The 12,427-nt window shown below is 43.1% G+C and overlaps 1 protein-coding gene across 2 annotated transcripts in view; it reads right to left on the bottom strand.

The window, feature by feature from the left end:
• The window catches only part of KCNH1 (potassium voltage-gated channel subfamily H member 1), a 372,078-nt gene that overhangs the window by 107,163 nt on the left and 252,488 nt on the right, over window positions 1-12,427 (bottom strand). For both annotated transcript variants that reach the window (XM_072831167.1, XM_072831168.1), the window contains exon 8: window positions 4,831-5,030. In XM_072831167.1, coding sequence (XP_072687268.1) covers window positions 4,831-5,030 — 200 coding nt within the window. The remainder of the gene's footprint in view (window positions 1-4,830; window positions 5,031-12,427) is intronic.

The following is a 12,427-nucleotide window of genomic DNA, read 5'->3' as shown; positions in this document are numbered from 1 at the left end:
ATTTCATACTTATTTACTGAGCACTTATTAGACACCAGGAATCATCCTAGGCTCTGAGAATGTAGCGGTGAACAATACAGACCAAAGTCCTTGCCCTTGTGAAACTTACCATCTCGTGGGGGGAGGAGACAAATAATAGGCAAAAGAAGTGAAACTTAGCAATGATTTTACATTATTAAGTGTTATGTGCATTTAATAGCTCATCTAATCCTCACACAACACAACTCTATGATGTTAAGTGCTAGTACTGTACCATCCTACAGATAGGGAAACCGAGGCACAGGGAAGACAAATCACTTCCCCAAAGTTGCACAGCCAGAAAACGGCAGAGCTGGGCTCTCAAACTAGGTAGTCTGAGTCCAGGGCCTGGTTGAGATACTAACCACTTCCTACATTACGTCACTGCCCAAAACAAATGCACCTGTCGTGCCACTCTCAGCATCTAGAAACTCAGGGCAAAGCGGGAACTGTAAGAGGTCTTGGTGGGAGGGGGGGGGGTCTTGTCTTTCGAGAAAGGAAAATTTCTCAGCCTTTTCTAGGGGGAGAAAGTTCCCTGGACTAAATTTTTACAAGAAACCACTGCATGGTACCTTCCCCAGCAAGCATCAGGTAACATCTTCAGGTGGACCTTTCCAGAGAAATTAGGAGTGTTCTTAAAATAATCCTTTCTCCCATCCTAGCCTAGCAAACAAAGCTGGGGGCCTGATGTCAAACATGTTGGGACGTCTGGGTAGCTCAGTGGTTGAGCGTCAGCCTTCAGCTCATGGCGTGATTCTGGGGTCCTGGGATCGAGTCCCACATCGGGCTCCCTGCACGGAGCCTGCTTCTCCCTCTGCCTGTGTCTCTGCCTCTCTCCCTGTGTCTCTCATGAATAAATAAACAAAATCTTAAAAAAAGGAATCAAACATGTTCAGCGAAGACATTGCCTTTGGGTGCCAGTTACTCCTGCACCCCTGCTTCTCTGCCTTCACCGCAGGCCATTTGCCTCCACGCCTGGAGCTCATCTTGAAATCTGGAAGTTTCTCAGCCTCCTTCAAAACTCTCACCTTGCCCATGGCAGTTTTGCTCATACCCCACCCTCTCAAGAGCCCCCATGCTCTGCATGGACAGAGGAGGCAGTGGACAGAGGTGGTCCAGTAGTTAAAATCCATATTGGCTTAAGGGGATTAAATGAAATGACATCTCCCAGCACATGGCCCCAAGGACAGCGCAGGACCCAGGAACAGACTCCATACACGCTGGTCCCCATGCTCTGTGCACCTCTTCCTTCTCATTCCGGGATGGCAGGACGCTGAGGAAGTAAGCAGGACCCCCAGAAGAGGGGAGCGGAGCATTGGCGAGGCAGAGGACAACTCAGACTGCCAAGGCTTAGATGGAGCGCTTGCTAAGTATTTCCCTCCTTACGGCTCATTAAAAACAAGACTCCTGCAGAAATGCAGATTTAATTTGGATCCTCTTCTCCCCAAGCAGAACAACCAGGGAGTAGAGGACACTCACATGTCATGTCAAACCTGTGCCCGACAGTTCAAAACCAAGATTTATTCTCCAGGTAAGTTCACCTTTACATATTTGCTTTCCCCTGGGCTGAGCTTTGCTGGCAGAGGCTGCTAGTGAACGAGGCCTTGGCACGGAGACAATGTTTTATTCGTGGGCACTGTTTCCAAATCCACTGGAAAGCATGGGGGAGGAGGAGAGGGAATCTAGGGGTAGAGAAATCCGGACTGCCATGGCCTTAATATTAGGCCTTAATATTAAAAGGCATCTAGTTTCCATGTATTACAGACATAGAAACTGAGGCTCAGAAGGACTGGTGACATGCTCAGGGTCACCCTCCCTCCTTCCCCACACACATACCCCTAGGCTCCCATAGTCATCACTGACGACTTTGATCCAACATAGAGGGTAGGGGAACCAGGGAGAGGCATGGGACCATGCAACAGGGACAGGGGCTAGGAGGGTAGAGAAATCTGGACTGCCATGGCCCTCGGGCACTTCCGTCATTCTTCTGTTGGTTCCATACTGGGCGGGTGAGGGGGTCCTGACTACTTCCCTCGGAGCTGAATGCTTCTCAGCTGAAGACCCCTTCCTGGGCAATTTCCCTTCTCTTTGGACCTGAGGAGAGACCCTCCCTGCAGCTTCCTGAAGGCCCCAAGGCCACTGGGAAATGTCACCATGAAGGCTCATGGAACCTCCCCAGGCTGGACAGGATGGAACATGGTTGAGAGAATGGGCTTTAAGACCAAGCAGACTTGGATTCAAGTCCTGACATTAACACTTACTATTCATGTGAACTTGAAGCCATACTTAGCCTCTTTTCCCAAGTCTTCAGTTTTGAACATTGAGTATAAACTTCTTCGGGGGATTCCATGAGCTGGTGTGTGCAAAGCCCTGCACACACATGTGCTCAGTGCATGTGGCCTCTCCTTTCTGAGGTTGTTGGCACAGCAGAGCAGTGGCTCAGGTTGAGGGAAGTTTTGAAGTCCAGGTCATAGGTGAAGGGGCCTTAGAGGTAGGCCTTAATATTAAAAGGCATCTAGTTTCCATGTGTTACAGACATAGAAACTGAGGCTCAGAGGGACAGGTGACATGCTCATGGTCACCCTCCCTCCTCCCCCACACACATACCCCTAGGCTCCCATAGTCATCACTGATGACTTTGATCCAACATAGAGGGTAGGGGAACCAGGGAGAGGCATGGGACCACGCACCAGGGGCAGGGGCTAGGAGAGGAGCCACCCAGGCCAGGCTGGGCTCTGCAGTGAGTTACCACAGTATTCCCTCTGCTACCCAGGCCAGGACCTGGGGCACACCCCGAAAGCCTCCCAGGAAAGTGAGACAGCAGGGAGGGGCAGAGAGGGCAAACGCTGACGATGCTGTCTCTCATGGGCAGCTGCCCAGCCCAGCCCTGCACTGGGGTGGGGAATGGCTTCTTTCCAGACAACCAGATTCACAAAGCCATCCTGGCCCCTCAGAAAAGGAGCCCCAGGGCTGAGAGATCAAAGTTCCTTTCTGCTCCATCAGCTGCCAGGCACCCACAGAACCTACGTGCCTCGCTGAATGAAGCAAAAGCAACAGACGCAGTTAGGGCAGGTGGTTGGCAAAGCCTGGGACTAGGACCCACCCAAATGACACCCTGCCCGAGTGAGAAATGAGGGCAACTCCATCTGGACTCTTCTCCTCCTTCTTCCCTTCAGTACATGTTTTAAAAACAAAACAAAACAAGACAAAAAAACAGTAATAGTAGGAAAAGCATAAGCTTCCAAGTCAGACAAAACCAGATTCAAATCCTGACTTTGCCATTCTTAACTCTATGACCAGAGGCAGTTAACAAATCTTTTTTTTTTTTTTTTTGCAGTTAACAAATCTAATCAGGCCTCTGTGTCCTCAGTCTCTTGGGTAGAAACAATGGTGGCTCCCTCTCAGAGTTGCTGTAGAGCATAGCTAAGGCGTGAACGTGGGGCCAGGCACGTGCAGAGTGCAGTAAATATTTGTTTTTAAGCGCGTTCAAGGCATGGTAGCTGGTGCTACAGTGGTGAGCTTATTATATTACTGTTGTGATTATGGCAGATCTTCAACAAAACCGAATTATCATTCCTTTTAAGGTGGAAGCAATTAAATTGAGTTCAAGTTTTCCTTTTAAACTGTCAACTCTCAACTAACTATTCTAATGCAAGGGTAGGAGCAAGGATAGCTGATCCAAAGTCGGTTGAATTTGGCTTGGAATGTGTTATATTTCTGCAGCAACGTTATCTTTCTGTTTTTCTTATTCTAACAGCAAAAGGAATCAGAATTCCCCAAGTACTTCGAGATTGGCAGTAAAAGGAGAAGTGTGGCTGAAAACACCGAGAAGCAGAGAAAAATGGACCCAGGATTACATGTCTGCGTATAGAAATATACACAGGAGATAATTCCTAAGAGAACAGAAAGTTCACTGTACCTTTTCTCTACTCTTCCCAGCCAGCAAATTTTCTTCACTTTATTGAAATGCATTATATGCGACTCTTAAAGAACAATAGGGATTTATTTTTGTTTCCATTTTGCAGATGGGGAAACCCATACCCTTAGCCTTAGAAAGATGTCTAACTGGGGTTTTCCTCAAGCCCAAGATGACTAACACACAAGCCCTCTATGGGTATTGACCAGACTTATCTGATGAATAGGATCACCTGGGCACTTCTTACAAATGCAGATCTCTCCTCACACCTTCCCCTCCTCTAAACCCAGATTCCATACCTCTGGGATAGAGGTTGGGAATCTCTATGGGAATAAAGACCACCAATTGTGGGATTCTTATCAGAGCTGAGACTACAGTGAGGCAACAGCCTTGGGTTAAAAACTCAGTAATCAAGATAAATTACAGTTTAATATTGTATTTTAAAATGTCAAAATTCATGCAAAAAAATCCGCAATGAACAAAATATCAAAAATTTGAAGAAAGACGAAATCACTGGCAGTGCTGTGCCATCTCAGAGCCTGAGGCGGAAGGAAAATCAGTCACAATGATAACCTCCCCCTGGATGGCCCTGAGCCTTATCGTACAAGTCTAGGAAGTTCTGCACAAGACAGCTAGGCTTCCAATGCCTCTCTGCTCTAGGAGACACACACTTTCTTTCGAGTTTCTTAAATAATGGCTCCTGTTCTCTTAATTGCTGGTCCTTGAGCAAAGCTGATCTAGAAGCCATCAAAACCTCTGGAGGTAGGACGTGGGAACCCGAAACTACCCAAATGAATTCTGATTCACAGCCAGGTTTGAGAACCCCTGCCCCAGGAGAGCCTCGGGTCTGAGAAAGCTGACACACAGGGCTCACCTGAGCTTGTCATCCTCCTTACCTTCTCTGTGTCGATGCCCCTGGACATGGACCAGGTGGACACGATATAATCCATGACTCGCTCACTCAAGCCCTTTGGCACCTGGTAGAGCTTCAGGAAGTCCCGAACGCTGTTGAGCATCTCATGGTACCGGTTGGTGTTGGCATACATCTGTTGGAAAATGGTCGTCACGTTCCCAAAGATGGTGGCATACAGAAGAGCTGAGGCAAGAAGAGGAAAAGAGACAAGACGTGAGTGGTCTTTCAACTGGGGCCCCAAAATGCCCAACTTGCCCAGAGTAGGCCAATGGCTAGAGCTGTCTTCTCCAGGACAGACTGTCCTGACCTCTTGAGAAGAACCTCACCCAGCAGCCTTTGGGACTAGACTCCATTAAAGAGTCTCCTGACAGGAGGCCACTAGGACAAACATGTGGTAGGCAGGGCTAGTATAGATGGTTGCTGGCATGACTGGGGATGGAGCTAAGAGGCAGAGAGAGACAGTGGGGGCAGGAACAGTGAGACTACTCTACACTTCTTGCCACAAAGTTTGAGCCATGCCTGAGGCTACCTGTCAAAGTCAAATGTGTTGTTCTGTATCAACCCAATTCGTAGCCCATCAGCAAGTTATCTTTTTCAAGCCCTGCTAACGTGCCAAGGACTATGCTACCTGCCGAGGACAGGATGGGGAATGAGACATTCAGGCCTGGCTCTCACACAGCAAACAACGGAGTGGAAGGACAAACTCTGAATACCTCATCACAAGTAACTAAATAATAGAAGGCTGCCAAGAGCGATGAAGGATGTTATTTATAACTTTGCTTCACTTATTGTTAAGGTACATGTAAATACAACAATCTACTCCACTGTGATGGGGCTCCTAAGAGAAAAGCACGATTGTAATAGGGCAAAAATAAAATCTCCAAGGTCACCTTGGAGATATAACAGGTACATACTTTGTGCTCCTACTGCTTCCCCTACATTAGCATCAGGAAGGAGGACCATTACATCATCACAAAACCCCATGTTCTACCTCTAAGTCCTCTTCGCCCTTGAAGGCTGAGCTCCAGTGCTACCACTTCCAGAAAGTCTCCCCATGAAGCTGACCATGACTCCCCAGGTTTGAAATGGTATATAAACCATTTTGCAAGCCATATGCTTCTTACTTTGCTTGTGCCTGTATGAATTGCTTGAAGGCTGGACCCATCTTTTCCTGGCCATGGTGTCCCTGGGAGCTAACACTATACCAGTGGCCAATAAATATTTGTCAAGTTATTTTTAATAAATAATACAATGGAATATTACTCAGCCATTAGAAATGACAAATACCCATCATTTGCTTCGACGTGGATGGAACTGGAGGGTATTATGCTGAGTGAAGTAAGTCAGTCGGAGAAGGACAAACATTATATGGTCTCATTCATTTGGGGAATATAAATAATAGTGAAAGGGAATAGAGGGGAAGGGAGAAGAAATGGGTAGGAAATATCAGAAAGGGAGACAGAACATGGAAGCCTCCTAACTCTGGGAAACGAACTAGGGGTGGTGGAAGGGGAGGAGGGTGACTGGGTGGCGGGCACTGAGGGGGGCACTTGATGGGATGAGCACTGGGTGTTATTCTGTATGTTGGCAAATTGAACACCAATAAAAAATAAATTTATTATTAAAAAAAATAAATAAATAAAACGCATATTATTTGTGAAGTTCACACATGTTTTTGCTTCAGTTTTTTAAACTGCATTATTGTTGATATATAATAAACTGCACACTTAAAATATACAATCTGATAAGCTTTGAAATATGTATACACTCACAAAACCATCCCAATCAAGTCAGTGAACACTTCTACCACTTTCCAAAAAGTTTCATCATGTCCCTTTAGAGTCTTTCCCGTTTCCAAGTGATTGCTAATATTTTCTGTCACCATAGATTAGCTTGCATTTTCAAGAATGTTCTATAAATGTAATCATACAGTATATACTCTTTTTTAAACGTTTTACTTAGATATAATTCATATGCCATGAAATATATCCACATATGGTATCCAATCCAATGGCTTCTGTTATATTTTCCAGAGTCGAGCAGCCATCACTACGTCTAGGGTTAGAATATTTCCATACTCCTCCCAAAGAAACCCCTTAACCACTAGCATTCCCCACCCTACCCCTACACCCCTAGCTCTTGGCAACCAGTAATCTGCTTTCTATCTCTATAGATTTGCCTACTCTGGACATATAAATTAAATCATACAATACGTAAACTTCAACAGCTGGCTCTTCTCTGTAACACAATGTTTTCAAGGTTCATCCGTGCTGCAGCACATTTTGGTACTTCATTCCTCTTTATTGTTGAAGAAATATTCAACAATATTGACAATCCACATTTCATTTATCCCTTCAGCTGTTCATGGGCATTTGGGTTATTTGCTTCTTGGCTATTATGAGTAACGCTGTTAGGAACACTCAAGAACAAGTTTTTGCATGAACATGTTTTCAGTTCTCTTGGGCAGATAACTAGGAGTGGAATTTCTCGGTCATCCAGTAACTATGGTGAACAATTTGAGGAACTGGAGCAGATGGAGCGTGTTCCATTCCCAACAACAGTGTATGAGAGCTCCAAATGTCTCCAACACCCTGTCAACACTTGTTATCATGTCTTTTTGATTACTGCTGTCCTAGTGAGTGAGAACTGCTATCTTATCCTAGTTTGAATGTGCATTTCCCTGATGGCTAGTGACATTGAGCATCTTTTCATGTGCTTATTGGTCATTCTTCTCTATTCTTTGGAGAAATGTCCATTTAAATCTTGCCTATTTCTCAGTTGAGTTTGTCTTTTATTGAGTTGTAGGTGTTCTTTATATATTCTGGATACAAACCCTCTATCAGATATATGATTTGCAAATACTTTCTCATGCCACGTGGATTGTCTTCTCACTTTCTTTTCCTTTTCTTTCTTTTCTTTCTTCTTTTTTTTTTTTTGTCTTTTCACTTTTTTTTTTTTTTTTTGTCTTTTCACTTTCTTGATGGCATTGTTTACACGTAAACATTTTTGGTTTTGAGGTAGTCCAATTCATCTATATTTTTCTTTTGTACTTTGTTTTGACTGGCTTCTTTTTTTTTCAGTTTATAATACAATGATTTTAATCATCTTGAGTGTTATAAAGAACAGATATACATGGACAAGAATGCACCAGGACACATGTGCAAATATTGACTAGTTTCTTATACTCAGCATAATTATTTTGAGAGTCATCCATGTTGGTGCATTATGAATAGTTCATTCCCTTTTTTAAGAAAAAACCTTTCATTTTGAAATAATTATAAATTAACAAAATCTGTAAAAATATTATAGATACTGTATACCCCTTGCCCTATTTCCTCACTGGTTACATCTTATACAATTAGAACATAATGTCACAACCAGAAGATTTACAACATCTACAAAATATGTATATAACTCTGTGTCGTTTTATCACACATGTAGTTTCATGAAATCAGCTTCACACTCATAAGATAAAACTGTCTCATCACTGCAGAAATCTCTCTTTATATGCACATTCCCCCAGGGAACCACTAATTTCTTCTCCTTTTCTTATAATTATGCCATTTCAAAAACATTATATAAATGGTATCATGCAGTATGTGACCTTTTGAGATTGGCCTTTTACACTTAGCAAAATGCCCTTGAGATGCATCCATGTTGTTGCATGTATCAATGGTTCATTCCATTTTATTGATGAATACTGTCCCATTATATGGAGAGGCCACAATAATTCTCTCAAATGATCTTACTCAGGCTTAGCTGAAGACTAAGAGAGGGAAAAATAAGACAGACAGACATGGATCTAGACGTAAGGAAAGGAAATCTTTTTCCTTTTTTTGTATATTTTTTTATTGGAGTTCGATTTGCCAACATATAGCATAACACCCAGTGCTCATCCCATCAAGTACCCCCCTCAGTGCCCATCACCCAGTCACCCTATCCCCTGCCCACCTCCCTTTCCACTACCCCTTATTCATTTCCCACTGTTAGGAGTCTCTCATGTTCGGTCTCCCTCTCTGATATTTCCCCCTCATTTTCTCTCCTTTCCCCTAAGGAAAGGAAATCTTCAGTCCCCCAGGGCTGGATATAGCTGCCCAAGTCACTGAGCCCAAAATTCCACCTGAGAAGAATTAGAAATGAGGACTGGAAAGAGTGCAGCCAACTCTAGAAAGGTAGCACGAGTGGTATCAATCTGAACAAAAGAAACCAGATAAAAGCAAAAGTAGCCAAAGCCTGAATAATGCAGACAGAGCCCTTACCAGCTCATAAATAACCTCATACACAAAGAGGTCCAATCTCCTGCTTCCTGCCTCCTACATCACCAAGTGTACTCGGGACCAGCCTCCCAGGGCCTGGGCTGGCTCCCTTGTTCCCAGTGAGTCTGACTCTAACTCAATAAGCCTGTAGGGCAGGCTTGGCTCAGCTCTGTTTCCTGGGCCATAATGAACCAGAGGTCATGCATGAAGAGTAAGAGGTGCCTTTCTCGGATGGCTGCCAGAAAATTAATTTAATTTTGAGCTTAAAAATATAGTTACACCAAATCAATACAGTAAGAATAGCTCTCTTGTCCATGATTTGAGAACTAGGTGCAGATCTGAAGCACTGGTGTGCTGGTCAGACAATTAAGGCGACGATGCCACATCTATCATTTACAGCCCAGGGCTGCTCTCATGCCAGTCTGCTTCTGAGACATTCTAGAAGGTTAAAAGTCCTCACAAGGGCCTTATTTAATTACTATTACTATTAGAAACATTATTACTATTAAAAATGGGTAATTCTCTCAATGCTCTTTCTCTAATTTTATATGAAGTGAGATTATACATTTTTCATGCATACATTTTATCTATTGATATCTCTATATAAAGCATTATGCCTTACATACTCACAACCTAACTGGGAGAGATTGCACATAAGTCCAGCTGCCACTTGCACAGATATTTGAGTATGACATGGGGAGAAAGAGAGGGAGATTGGTATGTTCCCTGCATAAGAGCCTCACAGTGCAGAGGATGCCCTGGACGACCCTAAATGCGAGTTAGTTAGGTCCCCCCACACTGGGAAAGACCTTTCTCAATCCCAAGGCAAGATGCTGATTTGGGTGAGGGCTGGTCTTTCTCTCTGTGAGCAGTTTAGAGTTAACACTGTATCATAGCAAGGGCCCTGGGCCCCACTCAAAGAAAAATAATCATGGTATATTCTCTGGCCCTTAATTAAAAGTTGACGTATGGAATTTAGGGGAAGGGGAGCAAAAGCTTTTGTTTCCCTTTTTAAATTGTCATTTAAAAATAAATAAATAAAAATAAAAAACAAATAAATTTTCACATTTATTTGTCTACACATACACATGAAGAATTAAATAGCCAAAGCTTTTTTTGGTCTTTACTCCCCTAGATCTTCTTTCTTTTCCCCCAGTTCCCCTCTGCAGAAGCACCCATTTTCCATTGTATTAGCTAATTTGGTTTGCTGTTGATCTTCCTAGTTGAATGTCATTCTCAAATCACCATATCCTGATATTTCAGGTTTAGGAATTATCTGCTGGCCTCTGAGAATTTAGCTCCCTTCCTCCTCTCCAATCTCATACTTGTTTCCTTCTCCTCTTCCCCTTGCCCCATCCTCCGACATGGTTATAGCATCATCTTGGTTAGATAATTATCTGTGCAGATATTATTGTAACTGGGTGAGAAATATTCACAGCTAAAACACACAGGATACTCAGGTCCCTTTTTCTTTTCTTTTCTTTTCTTTTCTTTTCTTTTCTTTTCTTTTTTTTCTTTCTTTTCTTCCTTTTCTCCTTTTTAAATTTAAATTCAATCAATTAATATATAGTGTATTATTAGTTTCAGAGGCAGAGTTCAGTGATTCATCAGTCTTATTTAATACCCAGTACTCATTACATCACATACCCTCTTTAATGCCCATCATCCTGTTACCCCATCCCGCCACCTTCTCTCCTCCAGCGACCCTCTGTCTGTTTCCTATGATTAAAAGTCTCTTATGGTGGGGATCCCTGGGTGGCTCAGTGGTTTGGCACCTGCCTTCGGCCCAAGGCATGATCCTGGAGACCCGGGATCGAGTCCCATGTCGGGCTCCCTGCATGGAGCCTGCTTCTCCCTCTGCCTGTGTCTCTGCCTCTCCTCTTTCTGTGTTTCTCATGAATAAATAAATAAAATCTTTAAAAAAAAAAAAAGGAGCCTCTTATGGTTTGTCCTTCTCTGATTTTATCTTGTTTTATTTTTCCCTCTTTCCCCCTATGATCCTGTTTTGTTTCTTAAATTCCACATATATTCATATGAGATCACCTGATAATTGTCTTTCTCTGATTAACTTATTTTGCTTAGCATAATACCCTCTAGTTCTATACACATTGTTGCAAATGGCAAGATTTCATTTTTGATGGCTGAGTTGTATTCCAGTGTGTGTGTGTGTGTGTGTGTGTGTGTGTACCATCTTCTTTATCCATTCATCTGTCGGTGGATATCTTAGACCTTTTCCATAGTTTGGCTATTGTGGATATTGCTGCTACAAACATTGAGGTGCAAGTGCCCCTTCAGATCACTACTCTTGTATCTTTGGGATAAACACCCAGTAGTGCAATTGCTGGGTTGTAGCGTAGCTCTATTTTCAACTTTTTGAGGAATCTCTATACTATTTTCCAGAATGGCTGCACCAGCTTGCATTCCCACCAACAGTGTAGGAGGGTTCCCCTTTCTCTGCATCCTTACTAACATCTGTCCTTTCCTGACTTGTTAATTCTAGCCATTCTGATTGGTGTGAGGTATCTCATTGTGGTTTTGATTTGTATATCCTTAATGTTGAGTGATGTTGAGCATTTTTTATGTGTCTGTTGGCCATGCGTATGTCTTTCTTTGGAGACATGTCTCTTCATGTCTTCAAGCATCCAATTCTTGATCTCAGCTCAGGTCTTGATCTCAGGGTGTGAGTTTCTACGGAAAGAAGGAAAGAAAGAAGAAAGAAAAAAAAGAAAAGAAAAGAGAGAGAGAGAGGAAACAAGAGAAAAAAAGAGAAAAAAGAAATTTCTCCTAGATGTTTCTGAACCATTATGATACCAGCTATGTGGGTGCCTCTGCCCCAGCGTCCTGGGAAGTAGCTTCACTTATTTGGGTCAGATCCCCTGATTCCTGTATCCCATGTCTTTCACCCTCTTGGTTTACCAGTGTATGTTGGTAAAGACATGCTTTTATAGTTTTCTGAGAGGGTATATGGGAGCAAAACTTTGAGACCTAATGTTTACTCTTACACTCAATTAATAGCTAAGCTGGGCGTTGAATTCTAGATGTGAAATCATTTCTCTCTTTCCTCAATAGAAGCATTTCTCCACTGGCTTCCCTGTGTTGAGAAGACAAAAGCATTCAAGATCCTTCACCCTACAGACTGAACCTGTTTTTTCCTCTGGAGAAACTTTTTCCACATGTTCTGAAAATTCATGACAGTGCGCCTTTTGCTGTGCCTCAGTTCTCATTCATTGTGCTAGGCTTTTAGTAGGTCCTTTCAACCTGGAAACTCTTTTCTTTTCTTTTCTTTTCTTTCTTTTCTTTTCTTTTCTTTTCTTTTCTTTTCTT

This window comes from Canis lupus, chromosome 6 (assembly GCF_048164855.1).
Source record: "Canis lupus baileyi chromosome 6, mCanLup2.hap1, whole genome shotgun sequence".
In the NCBI taxonomy this organism is placed as follows: Eukaryota; Metazoa; Chordata; class Mammalia; order Carnivora; family Canidae; genus Canis; species Canis lupus.
The sequence above is the reverse complement of the archived record's forward strand: the minus strand, read 5'-3'. Positions and strand labels throughout refer to the sequence as shown.